At 32.6% G+C, this 22,225-nt stretch overlaps 2 protein-coding genes across 2 annotated transcripts; both read left to right on the top strand.

Annotated features, from left to right (window-relative positions):
• Positions 1-1,570: 1,570 nt before the first annotated feature.
• LOC131658145 (uncharacterized) lies at positions 1,571-2,551 on the top strand. Its single transcript, XM_058927475.1, has one exon. The coding sequence runs from the start codon at positions 1,571-1,573 to the stop codon at positions 2,549-2,551; it is 981 nt and encodes a 326-aa protein (XP_058783458.1).
• An 8,923-nt stretch (positions 2,552-11,474) lies between these two features.
• On the top strand, positions 11,475-12,833 carry LOC131661569 (xyloglucan endotransglucosylase/hydrolase 2-like). The gene is made up of 3 exons (XM_058931152.1): positions 11,475-11,814; positions 11,999-12,192; positions 12,284-12,833. The coding sequence occupies exons 1-3, from the start codon at positions 11,542-11,544 to the stop codon at positions 12,663-12,665; spliced, it is 849 nt and encodes a 282-aa protein (XP_058787135.1). The 5' UTR covers positions 11,475-11,541; the 3' UTR covers positions 12,666-12,833.
• Positions 12,834-22,225: the final 9,392 nt, after the last annotated feature.

Here is a 22,225-nt window from a genome sequence, read left to right as displayed (position 1 = left end):
TAAAAAGGAGAGTCTTCTCCGTATCAAATCTCGGCAACTGTGGTTATATGAAGGAGATGGAAACACTCGATATTTCCATAATTCCATTAAGGAGAGAATGAGGAGAAACTCTTTATGCTCTTTAGCCACCAACTACGGGAGAGTGGAGGAGGTGAAAGAGGTCAAGGATTTCACCCATGCCCATTTTAGAGATTTCTTCAAGGAAGATGTTCATTGTAGGCCGGTGCATAATAACTCTTGTTCTAATGTTTTACAACCGGCAGAAGTAATGTTCTTGGAAAGCCCGTTTTCGGAAGATGAAATTAAGGAGGCTATTTGGTCTTGTGAAGGTAAAAAAAGCCCGGGTCTGGATGGTTTCTCCCTCGAGTTTTTCTAGATATTTTGGAATCTTCTCAAAGGGGATTTTTTGGAACTTTGCAAGGTTTTTCATTCTAAAGGGAAGCTTGTGAAAGCCATCACTTCTTCATTTTTAACCTTGATCCCGAAGTGTAAGAATCCCCAAAATTTGAAGGAATATCGTCCTATATGCTTGGTGGGGAGTATTTACAAGATATTGGCAAAACTTTTAGCCAATAGAATTAAAAAAGTGATAGGTAATTTGATATCTTCGAATCAAACCGCGTTTGTTCCTAATAGAAACATGATGGATGGTGTCCTCTTGGTTAATGAGATTATTGATTGGTCTAAAAGGAAGAAGAGAAGTTGTCTTTTGCTTAAGGTAGATTTCGAGAAAGTCTATGATTCGGTCTCTTGGAATTATCTTAGGCATCAAATGAAGCTTATGGGGTTTGGTGGGAAGTGGATGTCTTGGATGGAAGTTTGCGTGTTCTCTAGCCATATGTCCATATTGGTCAACGGGAGTGCAACCAAAGAGTTTGCGGTTCAAAGAGGCCTTCGCCAAGGAGACCCACTCTCTCCTTTTCTCTTCGTGCTTGTAATGGAAGGCTTAACCTCTATTGTCAAAAAATTGGTGGAGGTAGGGGATTTCAAACCTTTTAGTTATGGTGATAAGGAAGTTGTGGATATCCTTCAATTCGCGGACGACACCGTAATTTTAGGGGAGCCTACTTGCGATAATCTTTGGAGTTTGAAAGTGATCTTGAGAGGTTTTGAACTTGTTTCGGGTTTAAAAATTAATTTCAACAAAAGTAATGTCCTAGGGGTTAATGTTAGTGATTGGTTGATGCATACGGATACCTCGTTCCTTGATTGTAAAAAAGGAGCCTTTCCTTTTAAGTTCTTAGGTATTTTGGTTGGTGCTAATCCTAGAAGTAGGAAAACTTGGAAGGATCTTATCTTATATATCAAGAATAGGCTTTCCTCTTGGAACGGGAGGAACATCTCAATTGGGGGAAGGTTGACCCTTATCAACTCGGTCATCAACGCTATCCCTACTTTCTCTTTCTCTTTTTATAAAGCCCCTAAGAAAATAATTCAAGAGATAAGAGAGATTCTAAGCAATTTCTTGTGGAGTGGAAACGCGAATAAAAGGAGCATACATTGGGTTAGGTGGGATATTGTTTGCAAATCCAAGGAAAAAGGAGGTTTGGGGATTAGGGATGTGAGAGAAATGAACAAGGCTCTTCTCTTAAAGTGGAAGTGGCGAATCCTTACGAAAAAAGATGTTATTTGGAGGAGTTTCTTAGATTTGAGATATTCCAATCCAAGACTTAAGGTGCTAGCAAACAATGGTGATTTCATTAGTAAGGAAGATTCTATTTGGTGGAGAGATGTCATGACAAATAACATCAACATAGGAGGTATGGAGGAAGGATTCTCTAGTTTTGTCAAATGTAGAGTAGGAAATGGTAAAAATATTCTCTTCTGGGATAGTATTTGGTTGGGAAATCAAACAATTCGAGCCTCTTTTCCCGATTTGTATGATCTTTCAACCAAAAAACTATCGTCGGTTGAAGATATTTTTCACAAGCAAGGTGACATTCATAGTTGGCGCGCTGAAAGTGTGATAGGAGGGAATTCTGGCTCGGTTCAGGGACAGCAGCGGAACGTTTTTGTTGCTGCCAGCGACTCTGTTCAAGATCAATGGAGAATTCTTCATTCCATGCTGCAGCCTATCTCTCTGGCCGAAGAGGATCTGGATTCTTTTGTATGGACTCTAAATCCATCAGGCCATTTTAGCGTCTCTTCTGTTCGATCGGTAATGGAGGAAGCCAAAGATTTAGCTTGGCAATCTAACATGGTCAGCTGGATGAAAACTATTTGGGCTCTAAAAATTCCGATAAGAATTCAGGTTTTTTCATGGAGATTCTTGGCTGGTAGATTACCTTTAAAAGATCAGTTGCTTCGTAGGAATGTTCCTAATATTGCTTCTGCGAACTGCCCCTTTTGCGACGTTCAAGCGGAAAATTTGAATCATTTGTTCTTCGACTGCTCGGTGTCTAAATCCATTTGGGAAAGGATTTTTGTCTGGTTGGGGGCTGTTCAGTTTCTATCCCTTGCTGATTTCATATCCTTCGGTGCAATTCAGGAGAAAGTGAAGACAAAAAGCATTAAGGCGAAGAGCAACATTGTGTGGATATCAATTATTTGAAGCCTATGGACTATGAGAAATTCCATGGTTTTTGAGAACAAATTGTATAGTTTTGAATGGGTTCTTAACAATGCTCTTTTTTTCTCTTGGAGATGGGTGTCCCTTTGTCTTTCTTTATCCAATTTTTGTTTTTACGATTGGTACAAAGTGCCCTTAGCAGGTGTTAGTTCTGTTTAGTTTGGTTTTGTAAGGGTTGCACCCCTAGTGCAATTTTTCTAATCTATTGCCTTCTAAAAAAAACATTGCATAATGGAAGTGTGTAATTCCTATAGAAAAGAAAATAAAACTCAAAATTGTATTATTTACTAAAAAAACTAAATTTTATAAATGATTTGGAGTAGAGAATATAATATATAGCCAAATCAGAAAGTGTTGTTAGAGAATTATCGATTGGAAATCTTTTTATTACACTTTACACAGTTGAAAAGTATCATATAAAAATTTGAAAATGTCCTTTAAATATTGAAATGTATTTTTAAACACCTTTAAAATATACTAAAGACATACGTAAGTAAGAGTCTGTTTGGTAATGCCATAAAAAGAACTTTTAACTTTTAGCTTTTATCTTTTCAGCTCATATAAATAAAAAAACTCTGTTTGCTAACTATTTTTAGCTTTTAGCTTTTAACTTTTTTATTAGTTTTTGTCTTTTTTTTAAAAAGTTATTTGAAGTAGCTTTTGAGCTTATAGCTTTTAACTTGTGACTTTTTCTTCCATTTATACCCTTATTATTTTAACAAAAATCTATTTTTACCCTTCAATATATATTATGATTCAATGTTTAATATTTTTTTTAATCTTTAATGTTTTTAATAACATCTAAAGTATATAACAAATTTTATTTTTTTTGGTATAGAGTATACAATAAATTTTGAAATAGTGTTGATAATTCTCAAGTTAGTGAAACGTAATCGAAGAATCAATGAGATTAACCTAGACGAAGAAAATTAAAATTTTTTGTTATATTTTTATGGTATAATATTAAATAATAAACTTATTTTTATCATTAATTTTGATTAATTTAACTGAATTCAAATTTCATGTATTTCGTTAAATTTATTTATATAATTTATATACAAATTTAAATATTTTGATTTTTCTTAAGTTTTTCACATATATTAAAATTGTTTTGTAAGTTTGTATTAATATATTTATTTTTATCAAATATAAATTAATTTAATAATATAATAATATAATATGATAAGATAAATAAATGACAAATTTTTTAATAAGAATGTCTTTTTGTGTCATTTTGTATCTATCAGCTAGTGTAACAACTAATTTACCAAACAGTCAAATTAACTTATCAGCTATCAGTCACCAGCTACCAGCTAGTTTTACCAAACACAGCCTAAATCACGTATTTGTTTTGTAAAAATATTAATTCAAAAATATATTTTTAAAAATACATTTTTGAATTTTTTTAATTGCTCTAACTCAATTGTCAGTACTCTAACAGAGCGTGGCTTTAGTCTTTCTTTTTGGTTGTTGTGGTTGTTAACATTTTTTTCCTAGCTCTTTCTTTTTGGTCATAAAAAGTAGTTGTATCCTATTTATTGCAACAAATATTTCAATTTTCCCAGATCTTGTTCTGTAATTTGTTTTTCTTGATATAGTATCTGTAATCTATCATATAAAAAAATTATATGTTCTACCAAATACTATTTTGCCTTTTTTTTCAATATGCCATCCACGTGTATGCTCTCAATTTTCAGCATTCATGTTTCTTTCTTATTATTCTCTTTTAATTATTCTTATACTATTTTTCTACTATTGCCATATTTTATTATTAATACATGAACTAAAATAAATTTTATTCACCTGTTTTCACATCATCTGTGTTGGAGCAGACTGCACACCATCCTTTGCTTCAAAATTTGGTTTTTCTTTTTTCAATACAAATGTTATCTTTTTCTAGATTTTCTAGATTTCTTGCATTTTTTAAATATAGAGGTATATTTATATTTCCACGCGGTGTTCTAGTAATCTATAAGGTGCATTAAGAAATTCTCTTATAGATTTTAACTTGATAAATCAAAACAGAAAAATAAAAGCCAAAAAAAAAACATTATAACTTAATACCCCCCACAACTATAATGTATTATCATTGTGGGTCATTCAAGTATAAATATTACTCATAATATTCATACTTAGGTGAAGATTTGATAACTCTTTATCCATGATCCATGATATGTAATCATCAATCTATCGACATAATAGTCTCAACGTGTTAATGTTATTCCACTTTACAAGAAAGCTTGACTATGGAGACTTTAAGAATAATGTCCTTATGTTTAATGGAATCTCATGATTAAGTCACATTTAATGTTTCATGAAACAAACCTAATATTCTAAGGACTTTATTATTTTAGAAAAAAAACATAATAAATAAATGTCTTTTATTATTAAGAAATAATTCAATATAAATAAAAATTTTCTAACTATTGGCTTCTAGGACTTACACTAACATATAAGTGACTCTATAAATAGAATCGTTATACTTAGGTGATAATCACTCATTTAGATATTCTAAAAATCATAGTTACACTATGATTCTGAATTTAAGTTCTCTCTAAGATTTCCATTCGTTCAGAGCTAGCATGTAGATGGAATAGTCTCTCGTTGCAGATTTCACTCGTGTCAATTAAGTAAAAGTATGGTCAATTGTGTAACGCTCACGATTAATTTGTTTTCTATAATAAACAATTTTGCCCTACAAAGGATAATAAATCATACTGTTTTGTAATTTTATTTGCTGCATATATTTACTTTATTTATTTGTATTTCCCTTTTACCTTCGTCGTTGGAACAATACACCATCTCATAGGTTTACCCATATGAGTAATCAAACATCAAAATAATCATGCTCTCCTTGACAATGTATAGACAACATTGGCCCATGTCACCTAGGATTATATAAAACTCAAACCCCCATTGAAGGGTCGTTAGCTAGAAGAGTCACAAGCTTTCCCATTCTCATATTCTTGGAGAAACCCCCTCAGACAGAAACATACGACACAGTGACTGATTCAAACCATTACGGCAAAAAAGTTTAAGGTATCCTCGATTATCTAGTATGTGGTTAAAAAGTCGATGAGAAACCTTCATTGGATCGTGGGAGAAATTATGTCAACAATTCAACTCCAACTTTACAACCTTTCGTAGAATTCCAAAACCATGTAGACATTGGAAGTCATAGTTTAGGGGAAAAATGTTGACATCTGAATGAAAGTATACCTTTTAAATTTATGGTCTTCCCCAAATTCCCTTTGCAAAATAAAATGGCTTTAGGACACAAAGGGAGTCTAGGCCTACATCAAGTACGAGAAGAAACTTCATAAGGAAAAGTTCGAGAAAAGGTAAACGAACTAGAAAAACTGAATAATATCTACTAGAGTTTTTTTCTTCATACGAATCATCAAGAAAGAATTAAAATGATACTTATTGCGATGATTATAAGAATAGGGAGAAATACTTCAGAGGTCCCCCAAGAAGATTCAACCACTATTCTTCCCTAGCCGCCTTTGTCAATCGTATTTATAAAGAGTGTGTAAGAACCAAGTGTAAGTTATTGAGTGCGCCTAAGAGGGGGGGGGGGTGAATTAGGACTTTGAAGATTTATCCGGTTTTTGAATACTTGTTGTTCTTATTTTTCTGGTTTGGTGCAAGGGTTTAGAAATATGTTACTTTCTTTTCTGGTTATGATTTGTGAAAGCCGTAAATGCGGAAAAGTAAAGAACACAATGATGTATACTGGTTCCCCTTACAATCCGAGAGTACTCCAATCCCTTTTCAACATGGAAGAGATTTCACTATTGTTAGATCTTTGTACAAGCCTATACCAAGACTCCTCCTACAATCTTCTAACAAAACCACCAAGAACAATCCTCTTGGATTTTTACTAAGTACATTAAGAGAACAATCCTCCCTTAATGACTTTCTTGCTTCCAACAATTCTGGACAACAAGAACAGCCAACCAAGTAGAACAAGAAAACAATCCTTTCCTTTCTACTAACTTGTTTCCAACAATCCTGGACAGCAAGAATTTACAAACCAAATCTGGAAAATATTTGAGTAATAAAGTTGATGAACATATATCAATCTATAAGATTGATCTTATCTTTCAAGCAAGACAATTTACAATGATATAATAGTGCTCAAGTGTTTATGTATGAATGAGAAACTTTTCTAACAATGTGTAGAAAAAGTTTCAATGAAAGTTCAAGTATGAAACACTTGTATATATGAAAATATATGATAAAAAATATGGTAAATTGTAATGAAAGAGGTGAGATTCAAATATGAAAATATAGAGTATATATAGTGTCTTAACACCCCTAGGAATGAGTATGATTCAATGAAAAGGTGCAAAGATTGATGGTATTAAAATGGTTCACGTTCAGATTTGAAACATACTGTTTTTTGACTCTGGTACGCTGGAAATCGATTTACCATTATAGGAAATCGATTTCCCTTAAGCGTTGTGTCTAAAAATTCAAAAACTGATACTGGAAATCGATTTACCCATATAGAAAATCGATTTCCATGTTAAAAAACAGTTCTGGAAATCTGTTTCCAAATACAGGAAATCTGTTTCCAGTTCAGGAAATCTGTTTCCTGACAGCAAACAACTTTGATTTGAAATATAGGAAAAGATTGATATTTTAACCAAAAGGACCATGCATGCAACTAAATATTTAGGAGAATATTGAGCACTAAGTTATCAATATAAATTGCATGCTTATACCTTAATAAATCAAGATCAATGCTATTCTTCAAAATATAATTCTTGAATTCTTTGATGCTAGCTTTTACGCATGATGAATCTTGAGTACTTGATTTGATTAAATTCACTTGAGGCTTTTTCCATACTTTTTGACATGATCTTTTGATTATTACTTTGTCTTCATCAAAACAAAATAGATGGAGAGTCTTGATTTCACACCAAGTTTAAGAAAAGAGACATCTAATTTTCGAGATCAGTATTAGGATACCTCAAAGATGATAACATGAAATAATACAAGTACCATTTGACAAACAACCACAACCCTGATGGTTGTGTCCATCTAAAGGACACCTCAAAATATTAATTAAAAAAGGAAGCCAAAATATTTTACTAGCAAAGATGAAAGCTCTTTAGAGATTAATGTTATCGTTAAAATGCTCCTCGAACCTAAAATGGAATTGATATGGCGACATTCGACTAGAAAAAGACAAAAATTCTAAATGGCACACTAAAAAAAGGGAAATTATGGCAGCTGAATAAGTGATAATACGGAAGAACCAAAACATCATCAATCTTCTTCCTCTAGCATCCCTCTTTGAAGGAACCAGAACTTCATCAATATCACCATAGTCCTTGCAGATTGCATAAAGTTCCTTTTCCCCAGGTATTTGGAAACTCTGTGAAGAACGAAGCGTGCGTTTTCTTGTCCTCCTTTTGTATGTTCCTATAGCCTATGTGAACATCCCATCTATTTTGGAAGAACCTACGCTGTCTTCTGCTTCCCACCTTTTTCCATTCCATAATAGTTTAAATATAATGATGAAACTTATGATTAAGTGGGATGTGAATTGCAACGGGTACTAGTGGTTTGGTGTTTTGATGGTATATGGTTTACAGATTAGAGAGAAGCATGAGTTTCTCTCTCATCTTATTTTCTTTTATCCCAATAATAAAAATTTGTGTCGTCGTAATTTTTTTTTCCATCCTTATAAGTGACACCACCATTTCCACACGCTTCGACTCTGAGTTGATCTAGGTTAATTTTTATCTGTTGGGACATTGATTTGGGGGTTTAACATGAAGGAGCATTTACGTTGGAGTTTTTTTTCTTTTTTTATGAGAATCACACCTTTGTGAGAGACACATCACATACTCACCTAGGTGACAAGTGTATGGGTTGTCTCACTTATAAATGCTAAAGTCTCCACTTTCTAATCAATATGAGACTTCCCCACACTTTGTTTCTCAAAGTTTTCAACTCACATTTGTTATTCTCAATACTTCCCCTCAAGTGTGAGTCTCTCCATAATGTGCCCCCTCAAACGAAAGCTCTTTCATCCACTTACACTTGTACTGCCATTGACAATTTTTCAACGGAACATGCCTCCTACCCACCACCATATAGAGAGGACTTTTGATACAAGTGAGTCAGTCATTCACTTTAACCCCAAATTGATGATCCAATAATGGTATCATGAGCCGTTAATTTGAGTGAAGGATTAACTCACTTGTACCGAAAGTCTTCCATACATGGTGGTGGGCAGAAGGAATGTTCCGTTGAAAAAGTTTTAAAGGTGGTACAAATGTATGTGGATGAAAAAGCTTCCGCTTGAGGAGAGCTTTGTGGATAGACTCATATTTGAGTGAGAGTGTTGGGAAAAACAAGTGTGAGTTGGAAGTGTTATAGAAAAGTCTTACATTAATTAGAAAAGTGGAGATTAAACATTTTATAAATGAGAGAACTCACCTTAAAATTTTGAATGAATATATGATATGTCTTTTAAAAAAAAATGTTACTCTAAAAAAACTCAAATAACAAAATGTTCCATTTTTCTAATCAATATTTGACTTTCCCATAATACTTCTACCTCACAGTTATTTTTCTCAAACAATTTTTGTAGACTTTTGACAAAGGGTTTATCACTAGGAACTGAATTTGTTTTCTCCACTTGATGAACTGTAGATGGCTTATCACATAACAAATCTTTTATTAGTCTTATATTTAGGCGAGAGAAGTACTACCTACATTTCATTTAACATATTTTCTAGATTTAATGACAAAGAAAATAATAATAGTAAATAATACATGTAAACAAATTATTAATTTATTTTGTAAGTATGACAACCGCCTTCGAGAGTCCATCATACGGTCCTCATTCCAAGGACATGCTTTGGGTTTGGGAGAACTTCTCCATTGTTTTTCTCACACTAATTTAAATTGTCACTTTTGTTTGTTTTTGATTTGTTTTTGGAGTAAAACTAATTTTAATATATTTGATTTTTTTGAGAAAAATTATTTAGTATCAAAATTTAATTATAATTTAAAGAAAGAGATGATAAAACTTTGACTTAGAATTAATTTTTACATTCAAAATTAATTTTAAATATTGTACTAAAAAAATCAATTCTAAATATAAATTATTATAAAATTAGTACACTTTTAAAGTGTGTTTGAATAAAGTATTTTAATGAGGTAATGTAATGTTTTGAAGAAATTTAAAATAATTTGTACAAAATTTATTGTCTGGATACAAAAATGAAGGATTGTTAAAGTGATAAAAATTTATAGAGTATTTTATCTAAGTTAAATTTAATAATTTTAAAATGACATAAAAAACCAAAGTATTTGAAATTCCTCTCAATCCATATAATATATTTGTTACTCATATTTTTCAAATTTTGTAAATTTGTCCTCATATTTTTTAAATTTTGTAAATTGATCCTCATATTTTTCAAAATTATAAAATTGATCCTAAAATTTTTTAAAAAATTACAAATTAATTCTTAATAATTTTTAAATTAATAATTTGGTCCTTTAAATTTTTAAAAATTAAAAATTCGTCCCTACTTTTCCATTTTTAATTTGGTCCAAAAAATTTAAATTTTATAATAAATGATCCTAAAAATTTAACAACAAATTATCAATTATCGTAATATAATATTCAAATAAAATAATTTAAAGTAAATGAATTTTAATTAAATAATTTAAATTACTTAAGATTTTAAATTTTTTATAAAATTTCTAATTACATTGTTCAAACACACTCTGAAAATTTAATTTTACATAATCCATTCAAAAAAAAATTGCTTTACATATCCCTAGTATTTTTTCGTGGCTTTATTTATATATTTCCATTCAAACATGTCAGCAAAATAGAAATTAAATGCAGCTGTGGCTATGAAAGCTTAAACAAAGCTAGCAGGATCAGCACAACGATCGGGATAAGCAGGTCATGCCATTATTGGTGATCTCGTGACTCATGTCAGAAATTTCAAATTAGGGTCAAATATATCAACTGCAAATAAAATTAATTTCAAATATATACATAAGTGGAAAAATAATTTATGCATGTGTTTGGTTCAGCGTCCAGGCTTGATTTATCGCGTTCCAATACACTTTTTACCGTGATATTCAAAAGCTAGAAATCCAAGCTTTACACTAAACGCACGTTTTATGGGATGCTACCGTGGAAACAAACAGACGCTATGACTTTTTCAAAAATACACATAAGAATTGAGAATCTTCACTTCCTCTCCGTCGTCGTTAGATCTAATGATGCTTACAGGTTGAAATTATGTTTAGTAGTGAAGAAGCTGTCTATAATCTATCTTAAATGTTTTAAAATAAGAGCAGTGTTATAGACATTTTTTCAAAATTTCCACAAAATTCTTCAAAATATTTTCCAGAAGTTTATATATTGTATTTTAGAGTTTCCTGTGGGATGCTTTCAAAAGGGTCTCTCCAAAAAGATCAAAATTAGAAATTTAAAATGTTATTAAAAATTATTAAAATATAGGTTCCTTCATCACATCCACATCTAGTTGGCTTCCACCACCTAATTTCCGTTCCAATTTGTTTGGTCCAAATCATATAAAATTCATAATTAGGACGCTGTGATAATCATCATTGATCAGTACAAATTCATAACGTTAGTTCAATGCATAAACCCAAACCATAACTATTAGCATCATTGTTCAACTTGAGTAAATAAAAAAGCATCATTGTTGAAGAAAACAAAAAGTATAAGCATATTTAAAATATCAATGACCAAACAAAATGTTCCAGCTCTCAAAACTTGCAAAGCTGTCACCAGCTTTTGAGGAATCCATTTCCCTACCTTCCCTTCACGCGTCCCACCCCCACCCTACGTATTCTCATTCAAATACATGATACCACCAACGTATATATAAACCCTCTTTCTAACATAATATTATATCATTCACATCACAACTATTACTAAATAACAAACACTTTTGTGTCCAATGGCTTCTTCTATTCACATTAATATGCTTGCTGGAGTTATGATAATTAGCTCCTTGGTAGCTACATGTGCTGCTAATTTCAACCAAGACTTTGATCTAACATGGGGTGATCATCGTGCTAAGATATTCAATGGTGGACAGCTTCTATCTCTTTCTCTAGACAAAGCCTCTGGCTCTGGCTTTCAATCCAAGAAAGAATACTTATTTGGTAGAATTGATATGCAACTCAAACTTGTTGCTGGAAACTCTGCTGGAACCGTCACTGCTTACTACGTAAGTGCACCAAACTAATCACCTTAACACACTGATTTTGTGAAACTTTAACACTTAGCTTCTTCATGATATCAAATACTTTACTTGTCTCTCTAGCTATGTGTTTTGTTTCTATTTTGCTTCTTTGTATTGTGCATTTGTGCTGTTGTCATTAATAATAGTATATGATTTTCACTGGTTTCAGTTGTCATCACAAGGACCAACTCACGATGAAATTGATTTTGAGTTTTTGGGGAATGTTAGTGGTGATCCTTACATTCTCCACACAAATGTGTTTTCTCAAGGCAAAGGAAACAGAGAACAACAATTCTACCTTTGGTTCGACCCGACCAAGAACTTCCACACTTACTCTATCAAATGGAAACCACAACACATTATGTAAGTAATCAAATCATATTAAATAGTTCGTATAAACATTTCAATTATGTGCTTCAAGCATAAACTAACAAATTCATATAACTAACTGCAGATTCTTAGTTGACAACATTCCCATAAGACTGTTCAAGAATGCTGAATCTGTTGGTGTCCCATTCCCAAAGAACCAACCAATGAGAATCTATTCAAGTCTATGGAATGCTGATGATTGGGCTACAAGAGGCGGTTTGGTGAAAACAGATTGGTCCAAAGCACCCTTTACAGCTTACTATCGCAATTTCAAAGCCACTGAACTTTCCTCTGTGTCTTCCAATTCGTTCTCTGATTCTACACTGCAGAACAACAATGAACTTGATGCTTATGGTAGAAGAAGATTGAGATGGGTTCAGAAGTACTTCATGATATATAATTACTGCAATGATCTTAAGCGATTCCCACAAGGAATTCCTGCTGAGTGTAGGCGCTCAAAGTTCTGAAAGATATGTTATGTATGATAATGAATAACTTATCATATTACTAGATATGTCAAATGTATTTGTTCGCTTCTGTTTTAATTTATTATGATTCTTTCATTTTATATATTTTTGTGTGTCTATATTATATAACACATGATCAAATAAATCATATTCTTTGTTATACTTTCATTTCAGTTTTAGTCTTATTGAGAATCATATATATACTCTATTCCTATAAAATGCCAATATTGCTTAATTCTAATTTCAATTATAGAAAAAAAATACTAACTAACTTAATTGTGAGAGTGCTTGTTATGAACATATTTTTTATCATAAGAGAAACAAATAACAATCTATAATATAAAAAAATTTGTTGCTCTGAAATTTATTATAATACTCTTTTGTTATCTTAGTATAAATTAATATCTATAATATAAGAAAATAATTAATGGCTATGCAAAAGTTAAAAATACTCTTATTTGATTTTTTGCCACTAATTAAAATCGCGGCTTTTTGGTCTTTGCACCATAAAGTTCTTAATTTTATTATTAAAATAACACAACTCTTATATTTTATCGAACTTATCAAATGTGTCTCCATTCTCTATTTTTTCTCTTTTATCACTTTCTCACTTCTTTCTTCCACAAAAAACATCTATTATTGATATATATATATATATATATATATATATATATATATATATATATATATATATATATATATATATATATATATATATATATATATATATATATATATATATATATTTTTTTTTTTATATACGAAAAATGGTATTTATGATCGAATTTTTTTTAGTAAAAAATGATATACGGGAAAAATTTATTCCAAAAATCTATTATTGATCTAAATATTTTTATATATGAAAATTTAATATTGATCCAAATATTTTTGTAAATGATACCTAAATAAAAATAATATTTTTTGTGTTTGAATTTAAGAAATGATTTGTGCAGGCGATTTCCGGTGACCTAACGATCCGACGACTGAGATTACTCCGATAACAGATTGTTCTCCAACAAACTTCGAGATCTTCGACTACTGAGGAGATTTAAATTCCTAGTCTTAGGACTAGGGATCAAATCAGTAGGAGAAATCAGTGAAGGGAGTTGGCGCAATTAGGGTTGCAATGGGTCGAGGCCGGCCGAAAAAGAAGGCGGCGCAGACTCCGCCAGTGAGAATTAGGGTTTTCTCGCCTAGTTCCATGGAAAAAGGGAGTACAAGTGGATCAATTACTATGACAGCGGGGAAGATTCCGGAGACACTGGGTTTGGAAATAATTGTGGAAGAGAAAGGGGAAAAGGAAAAAGAGATGAAGGAGAATGAGGGTGAACAAAAGCCACCGCAACTATGGGTGGATGTGATTAAAGGAAACAGGTTGCCAGCAAACGGAATGGGGCTGAAATATACGGCACCGAAAGTTGTAGATGGAATGATTGAGGTCACTATCGACGAAAAGGATATCCAATCTGAACTGGATTTCTGGGCAGATGCACTTATCCTATATGAAATAGGGGAAGGACTAACTATGAATGCAGTGAAACGATTCATGATGAGCACATGGAACTTTGCGACTTTGCCTGATCTATATTACCATGAGGAGGGGTATTTTCTGGTGCGGTTTAGGACAAGGAAGGATAGAGATGCAGTACTCAAGGGTGGGCCTTACTCAATTTATAAGAAACCGATCCTGTTGTATGAATGGTCGCCTACATTCAATTTGCAGGAAGATATACTACGAGTTATTCCCATTTGGGTTATATTTCCACAACTGCCTCTTCATATGTGGGGAGATGAGAGTATTGGGAAAATAGCTAGTGCTATAGGGAAGCCTATCATGACGGATGAGTGTACTGCTAGGAAATTGAGAGTGTCATATGCCAGAGTTCTAATTGAAGTTGATGTTACAAGGGATTTGTAAACTGAAATAATTATTTGCAACCCAGCAGGTGGAAGACAGACGCAAATGGTGGATTATGAATGGAGACCACCATTTTGCTCCATTTGTAACAAAGTAGGTCACATCTGCAAAAAGAAGGAAGAGGTGGAAAAGAAACAAACTGAAGTAAAACAACAATGGCAACAGAAGCAAGTGGCTAAGGGACTTGACCAACCAGAGGGAAGTAAGACTACTGGAGAGGAAAGAGTGGTCCCTGTTGAGCAAGAAACTGAGGAATGGACCACAGTAGTTAATGGGAGCCAAAAAGGAAAGACAACTGCAAAAGGAAGTTCCCCTGAACCAGAAGTTGCGTGTACAAATGGATTTGCTTCTCTCAAAATTGGAAACTATTTTGAGGGTGGGGGATTTGAAGTACCATGATAGTAAGCTGGAACGTGAGAGGGCTCAATAAAGCAGCTAGAATAAAGGAGGTTGGAGCCCACCTCAAAAGATTACATGTGAGTAGTGCTGTCTTAGTAGAAACAAGAGTAAAAGAAGAGAAAAAAGAGGCTGTTAGAAATAACTACCTGGATAACTACAAAGATCATCATAATGGTAGAGTATGGATCATGTGGGATCCTCAGCAATGGGATGTGAAATTTGAGAGCTCCACAGATCAGGTAATTCATAGTAGCTTTTATGATAAACAAGGTCAATTCTCTCATTCTTTATCTGCCATATATGCTCATAATTTGCTTAGCAAAAGGAAAGAGTTGTGGGACAATATTAGGAGGAAACAGGGGAGTGGGAAAGGACCCTGGATCCTTATTGGAGATTATAATAATGTTCTGAAAATCCATGACAGAATTGGTGGAAATGATGTACAACCTAATGAATATGTGGATTTAGAGGACATGATGAAGGCAACTGGACTAACTGAACTGAGCATTCAACAATCGGGAACCATTTCACTTGGTCAAATAAGCACACTGTGAACCTCATTCATTCCAGATTTGATAGAGCTCTTTGCAACACTGACTGGCACTTGCAATTCCCAGATAGTGAAGTTGTTGTGTTGAATCCATTCATATCTGATCATTCACCTCTGCTCCTCAATTTGCATAGTACAGACACTCTGCCAGTCAAAAGAAAACATCGGTTTAAATTCCTTAACTGTAGCACTGAAGCTGTGGGTTATGATGAAGTTATTTCCAAAAGTTGGACCCAAAATGTAAATGGCAGGCCACAGTACAAAATATGGCAGAAATTGAAGAGATTACAACCTAGTTTGAATGAGCTGAACAAGAGTATTAATCATAGAATGAAGAGAGTCCAGGAATGTAGGGTGGAGCTGGAGAAAACTCAGAATGACCTGAGTAAGGAGCCTTTTAATGGGGAGCTTCTTCGGGTAGCCAAGAGTTTAACTGTGGAGATAGAAATGTTGAATGAAACTGAAGAGAAGGTGCTTCAACAGAAATCTAAGATTGCTTGGCTTCAACTAGGAGATGGGAACAACAAATATTTCTATGCAAATTTGAAGGAGAAAAACAAACAAACACATATGCCTAAACTGGAGGATAATGGAGGTAAAAAATTAGAGGATTTTGCTGCTATTGAAAAAGAGATCTTGCACTTCTATGGTAAGCTTGTTGGGACTGCAGCTAACAACTTGACTCATGTTAACATTGAAGTGCTGAGGAATGGCAATCAATTATCAAGGGAGAGTGCTAACAGCCTCATAAGTCCTATCACAGAAGAGGAAATATGGCTGACTTTAAAAAGCATAGATGATAATAAGGCCCCTGGTGAGGATGGTTTCAATGCTAAATTCTTTAAAAGAAGTTGGCAATTGGTTAAAAATGATGTTATCCAAGCGGTCCAGGAATTTTTTATCCACAAAAGAATGTATGCTGCAGTTAACTGTGCTTTGGTAACTTTGATCCCAAAAACAAAGGATGCCAAAACAGTTAAAGACCTTAGACCAATAGCTTGTTGCTCCACCCTGTACAAAATCATTTCCAAGATTCTCACCAAAAGACTGAGCAGAGTGATTGGAGAAGTTGTGAATGAAAGCCAACCAGCTTTTGTGCCAGGCAGGAACATTCAGGATAATATTATCATAGCACATGAACTGATTAAAGGTTATAGCAGAAAACATCTCACTCCTAGATGTACAGTTCAAATGGATGTCCAAAAAGCATATGACACTGTGGATTGGAGAGCTTTGGAAGAGATTATGCAGGAACTCAATTTCCCTAATGAGTTTGTTTTCTGGGTGATGATCTGCATTAGTACAGTCTCATACAAGTATACCATTTATGGGCAAATCAGTAGAATCCTTAAAGCTAGAAGAGGCCTAAGACAAGGAGACCCTATATCTCCTTTATTGTTTGTATTGATAATGGAATACTTGCAAAGATGTATGACCAAGCTACACAACAATCCTGAATTCAAATTCCACCCAAAGTGTGCTAGATTAAAGATTACTCATATTTGTTTTGCAGATGATCTAATGTTGTTTGCTAGAGGTGATGAGCACTCAATCAAGATTATGATGAATACATTCAAAGAGTTTTATGATGCAACAGAACTGCAAGCCAACCCAAGAAAGTGCAAAGTATATTTTGGAGGCGCCAAAGATAGAGAGAAAGAGACCATACTGCGGATCACAGGGTTTGAAGAAGGGGCACTCCCATTTAAATATTTAGGAGTCCCTCTGTCTAGCAAGAAACTGAGTACACATCAATGTCAGCCGTTGGTGGATAGAATTGTGGCTCGTATCAATCATTGGTCTGCAAATCTGCTGAGTCTTGCAGGGAGGAGTCAATTGGTGAAGAGCATTCTTTTTTCTATGACTGCATATTGGTTGCAAGTTTTTCCATTGCCTAGAAAACTTATCCACATGAATGAATCAATATGTAGAATGTTCCTATGGAGTGGAAAAGCAGAAGGCAGTAAAAAAGCACCAATAGCATGGGAGAAAGTGTGTGAGCCTAAAAATGCTGGAGGTTTAGGCATTGTTGCTCTGGTGGAATGGGCTCAAGCATCTATGCTAAAACTGTTATGGAATATGCAAGCAAAGAAAGACAAATTGTGGGTGAAGTGGCTTGATGCATACTATATCAAAGGGAGGGACATTAGGCAATGGGTTCCACCGGTAGATTGCTCGTGGATAATTAAGCAAATGATGAAGAGTAGAGAGCTGATTGTTGATCCACTGAAATGGGAGCAAGGATTACAAGAGGAAAAATTTTTCACCAAAGGGAATTACCTGCTGCTTAGAGGAGATAGAGAGGATGTCCCATGGAAGAAAATAATGTTCCGTAATCACGCACGACCCGGAGCCAAACTGCACTTATGGATGGTTTTTATGAGGCGCATACCAACAAAGGATAGATTGAATAAATTTGGAATACTTGTTGATAAAAATTGCTGTTTTTGTCATGCAGAAGAAACAATTGATCACTTATACTTTGAATGTCGTTACACGAATAAGATATGGAGCCAAATCCTTACATGGATCGGATATGGAAGACAAAGTGGCAGCTGGAGCAGAGAGAAGGAGTGGATTGTGGAGGAAACAAGGAAAAAAGGATGGAGACGCGATCTTTTGAAAGTGGCTACTGCAGAAACTTTGCACATGATTTGGAAGATTCGGAATGAACTCATATTTCAGCAGAAAAATCCTAGTGAACAGATGATCAAGGATTTGCAATATATCATAGCAATGAGAGGGAATATGGCAGTAGGAATGAGGAATCATATTAACATAGAGCAACTTAGTATTTCTTGATTTGTATTAATGTTGCTTGATTAGCTAGTAGTATTGGTATCCTGGATCCTATGGATCGGCTGTATTAAACTGTTTTTTGAGGAATAAAACAAAATAACCTATTCTCCAAAAAAAAAAATATTTGTATACGGAAAAAATCTATTATTTACGAAAAATGGTATTTATGATCCAAATATTTTTATTCAAAAATGGTATACGGGAAAATATCTACTATTGATCTAAATATTTTTATATACGAAATTTACTATTGATCCAAATATTTTTGTAAATGATACCTAAACAAAAATGAAGTCTGTTTACGGGAAAAAAAAATCAATTATTGACCTAAATATTTTTATATACGAGAAATGATATTTATGATCAAATATTTTTGATCCAACGGGAAAATATATATTATTGATCTAAATATTTTAATATACGAAAATTTAATATTAATCCAAATATTTTTGTAAATGATTCCTAAACAAAAATAATATTTGTATACGAAAAAAATTTATTATTTACGAAAAATGGTATTTATGACCTAAATATTTTTTATTCAAAAATGGTATACGAGAAAAAATTTATTATTGATCTAAACATTTTTATATATGAAATTTACTATTAATCCAAATATTTTTGTAAAATAATACCTAAACAAAAATGAAGTCTGTATATGGGAAAATATTGTTATTAATCTAAATATTTTTATATACGAGAAATGGTATTTATGAATAATTATCTTTAATCCAAAAATGGTATACGGGAAAAAATCTATCATTGATCTAAATATTTTTAAATATGAAATAATCAATTATTTATCTAAATATTTTTTCTTTTTTAACATTTTTATTTAAAATAAATGATGTGTCCAAATTCGCGTAACCGAACAGAACCTGTGCGTATGCACGAGTTTGTTACTAGTTTTGGGATAAAAAATGTCTTTTTTTGATTTCATATACTTTATTTTTACTCCTAATGATTTACATTGATTGGTTCAAAACAAACTATTCATTTTTTTACAACTTTTTATAATGTCAGATCCAATTCAAATATTTTTTCTACTTTCTCTCAAAAGATGCAAAATCACATTCTTTCTCTTCCGCTACCTCTCTCTTCCTCTTTTGATTTCTTTTCTCTTTTGTTGTCTCTCTCACTTCCTGCTTCTTTCTTCTCTCTTCAAATGCCTCTCTCTCTCTCTCTCTCTCTCTCTCTCTCTCTCTCTCTCTCTCTCTCTCTCTCTCTCTCTCTCTCTCTCTCTCTCTCTCTCTCTCTCTCTTCTTCTTCTTCTTCTTTCTTCCCTCCTCCTTTTCTTCAACAAAGACAACTGGGTTCTGGGAGGATTTACAAAAATCTACAAATCAAAGTTTTTAAAGGTTTATGCTCTTTATCCTTCTCTACTTAGTTCTTCAAAGTCTTTAAGGGCTTGTTTTCTTCTTATTCTGATTTTAGGATTTCAGTGTGAGAAAAATGAAATAAAAAACAAGTTACATTTTCTGTTTTGCATCTTCCTTTTCTTTCTTCCTACTGTAATTTTTTTGTATTGTGTGTTGTGATTTGTTACCCAGTCACGCTTTCTATTGCTTGTGAAAAAAATCATTGGTACTTTAATAATTTTTCTATTTCAGTTGTTTGTGGTTTACACATTTGTCTTTGAATCTCTTCAATTAATTGGTTTTGATTATTCACTTGTGGGGTGATTGCGTGTTTATTACGTCCATGTGGTAGTTTTGTTTTGACCTAAGTTTCTTGGTGTTGCAGGAATGGGAGGGTAGAAACAATATTGGCATGTCTATTATTGTTACGACATCGATTTGTATTGTGGAAAGGAGATGGACTAACTACAACTTTCAAAAACATTATATTTGTGTTGTTCTATATTTTGTTTTTAGTTTTTTTTCTGATTTGATTTAAGTCTTTGTTCCTTTATCGTAGAATAATAAAGGAAAAGGGAAATTGATTTCAAACTTTGCAGCAGTGAAACTTTGCGTTAGGAAAAAGGCAGGTAAATTTTGCATCTACGCTTTCAAACTTTCCAACTGAAACTTTGAAAGAAGGGGTTGAATCTTAGGTTGTTCAAGTTCGAGATGGAGTTGGATTAGTGAACCGTTCATGTGATTTCTTGCCATAGATTTGAAATTAAAATGAAATTTAGATGTGATAAATTATTGATTGATTGTTTATTACATATATCTTACAAGTTTTGATTTGTTTTGTTTTCAAAGATACTAACTTAATCCTTCAGAAATTTGTCAAGCGAAGGAGCCTCTTTGTCCTGTCCCTAAAGAAGTTTGAGGAAAATCAATATGAACTTCATGAACTTCAAAAGAAAAAGGTAATTTGGTTGTCATGTCTAATTTTATCTTGATAGTATTTGGTTTAGCTTGTGATGTTGCAATTTTGTGATCGAACCGGTATCAATTGGCTTGAATGTTACTTTGAAATTTACTTGTGAAAAGTCCGATCATTCTTTTCTGAACACTGCATTCATGTTGATCATTTTTTTATATATGACTCCATGGTTGATTAATCCCTGTTTCAGGATGATAGCGGTGGTGAAGCACTTAAACGAGTTTACGAACAAATGGAAGCTATGGGCGCATCAACTGAAAAAAACGTGTTGCTGAAGTTTTACTTGATCTTAGTTTCAACAAGCACATGCAGGCAAGAGATGTTATTGGTGTAGGTGGAGAAGAATGCTAAAAAGACAAATGAGCATCAGGTCCTGTTGAAAGTACTTTTTGGAAGCTAATATAAGGTACATCAAAAGACATAAATGTTGCAAATTAAATCTTAAAGAATCAAATTAAAAATACTTCATTGCAAACACAAAGAAAAAGAAACAAAAATTTTCATTGCAAGCACAAAGAAAAAGAATAAAAAAAAAATTCACAAACCTTAAGTAGTTAAAAAAGAAACATAAAACCTATAAAATGAAAGAGAAGAAGTAACAAGTTCTGAAAAATATTTGAAAAGAAGGGAATGGAAAATAACAGAAATAAATGAGTTGAAAAAAAATAATTTTATATATTTTATAAAGTTTATTTTTAAAATAGTTATTAATTATTAAATAAGAGAATAATAGCATGAAATATATTTGAATGGTTTGTGAAGTTTGTGACTATCCCTAAAAGTAGGGATTTGATCCCCTATTATAACAAAATTTTTGGAATTTAGATTAATATATATATATATATGTATATATATATATATATATATATATATATATATATATATATATATATATATATATGGGAATCGAACCCTTAAAGTTTCACTATTGGACAGTTTACTATTTAAGGCAACGTTTTACATTATTAATAAGTGTTGTCTAATGTACTTTTAAGGTACCGTTTTTATTTATTAATAAGCGCAACCTAATGTACTACTTAACGCAAAGCTTTTAATTATTAGGCTTAATACCCTTTTTATTCCTTTACCTATACCTCTGGGTCCATTTTAGTCCTCTTTCTTTTAAAAGGACCAATTAAATCCATTATTTCTTCTAACTGTGTCATACTCATCCTTTCCGTCTATTTCACACTATCGGTGTCAATGTTTTGCTTACATGGCATCTTAGTCATTATCTTCTTGGTTTTCTATGAACTCGGACTATCCCAAATTTTTCAAACCCAGAAAACTCATTATCATCAACTTTTTTTCCAAACCTAAATTTTAAAAATCCTAATGGCTGGAAAATGTGCATGTTTAGTCTTCCTGGATGAACATCAACACCCAGATTAAATGAAAGTGTTGAAAGACCTAAATTTTAAAAATTCTAATGGCTGGAAAATGTGCATGTTTAGTCTTTCTGTAACATCTTTTGCTATTCCAAACTCCAAATTATTCAAAGACCCAATTTTTTATGTAAAATTTTTTTCTATTCCAAACCCAGATTTTCACAGATCCAAA

This window comes from Vicia villosa, linkage group LG3 (genome assembly GCF_029867415.1).
Source record: "Vicia villosa cultivar HV-30 ecotype Madison, WI linkage group LG3, Vvil1.0, whole genome shotgun sequence".
Lineage (NCBI taxonomy): Eukaryota > Viridiplantae > Streptophyta > Magnoliopsida > Fabales > Fabaceae > Vicia > Vicia villosa.
Note: the sequence above shows the minus strand (reverse complement) of the source record. Positions and strands in the feature narration are given on the sequence as shown.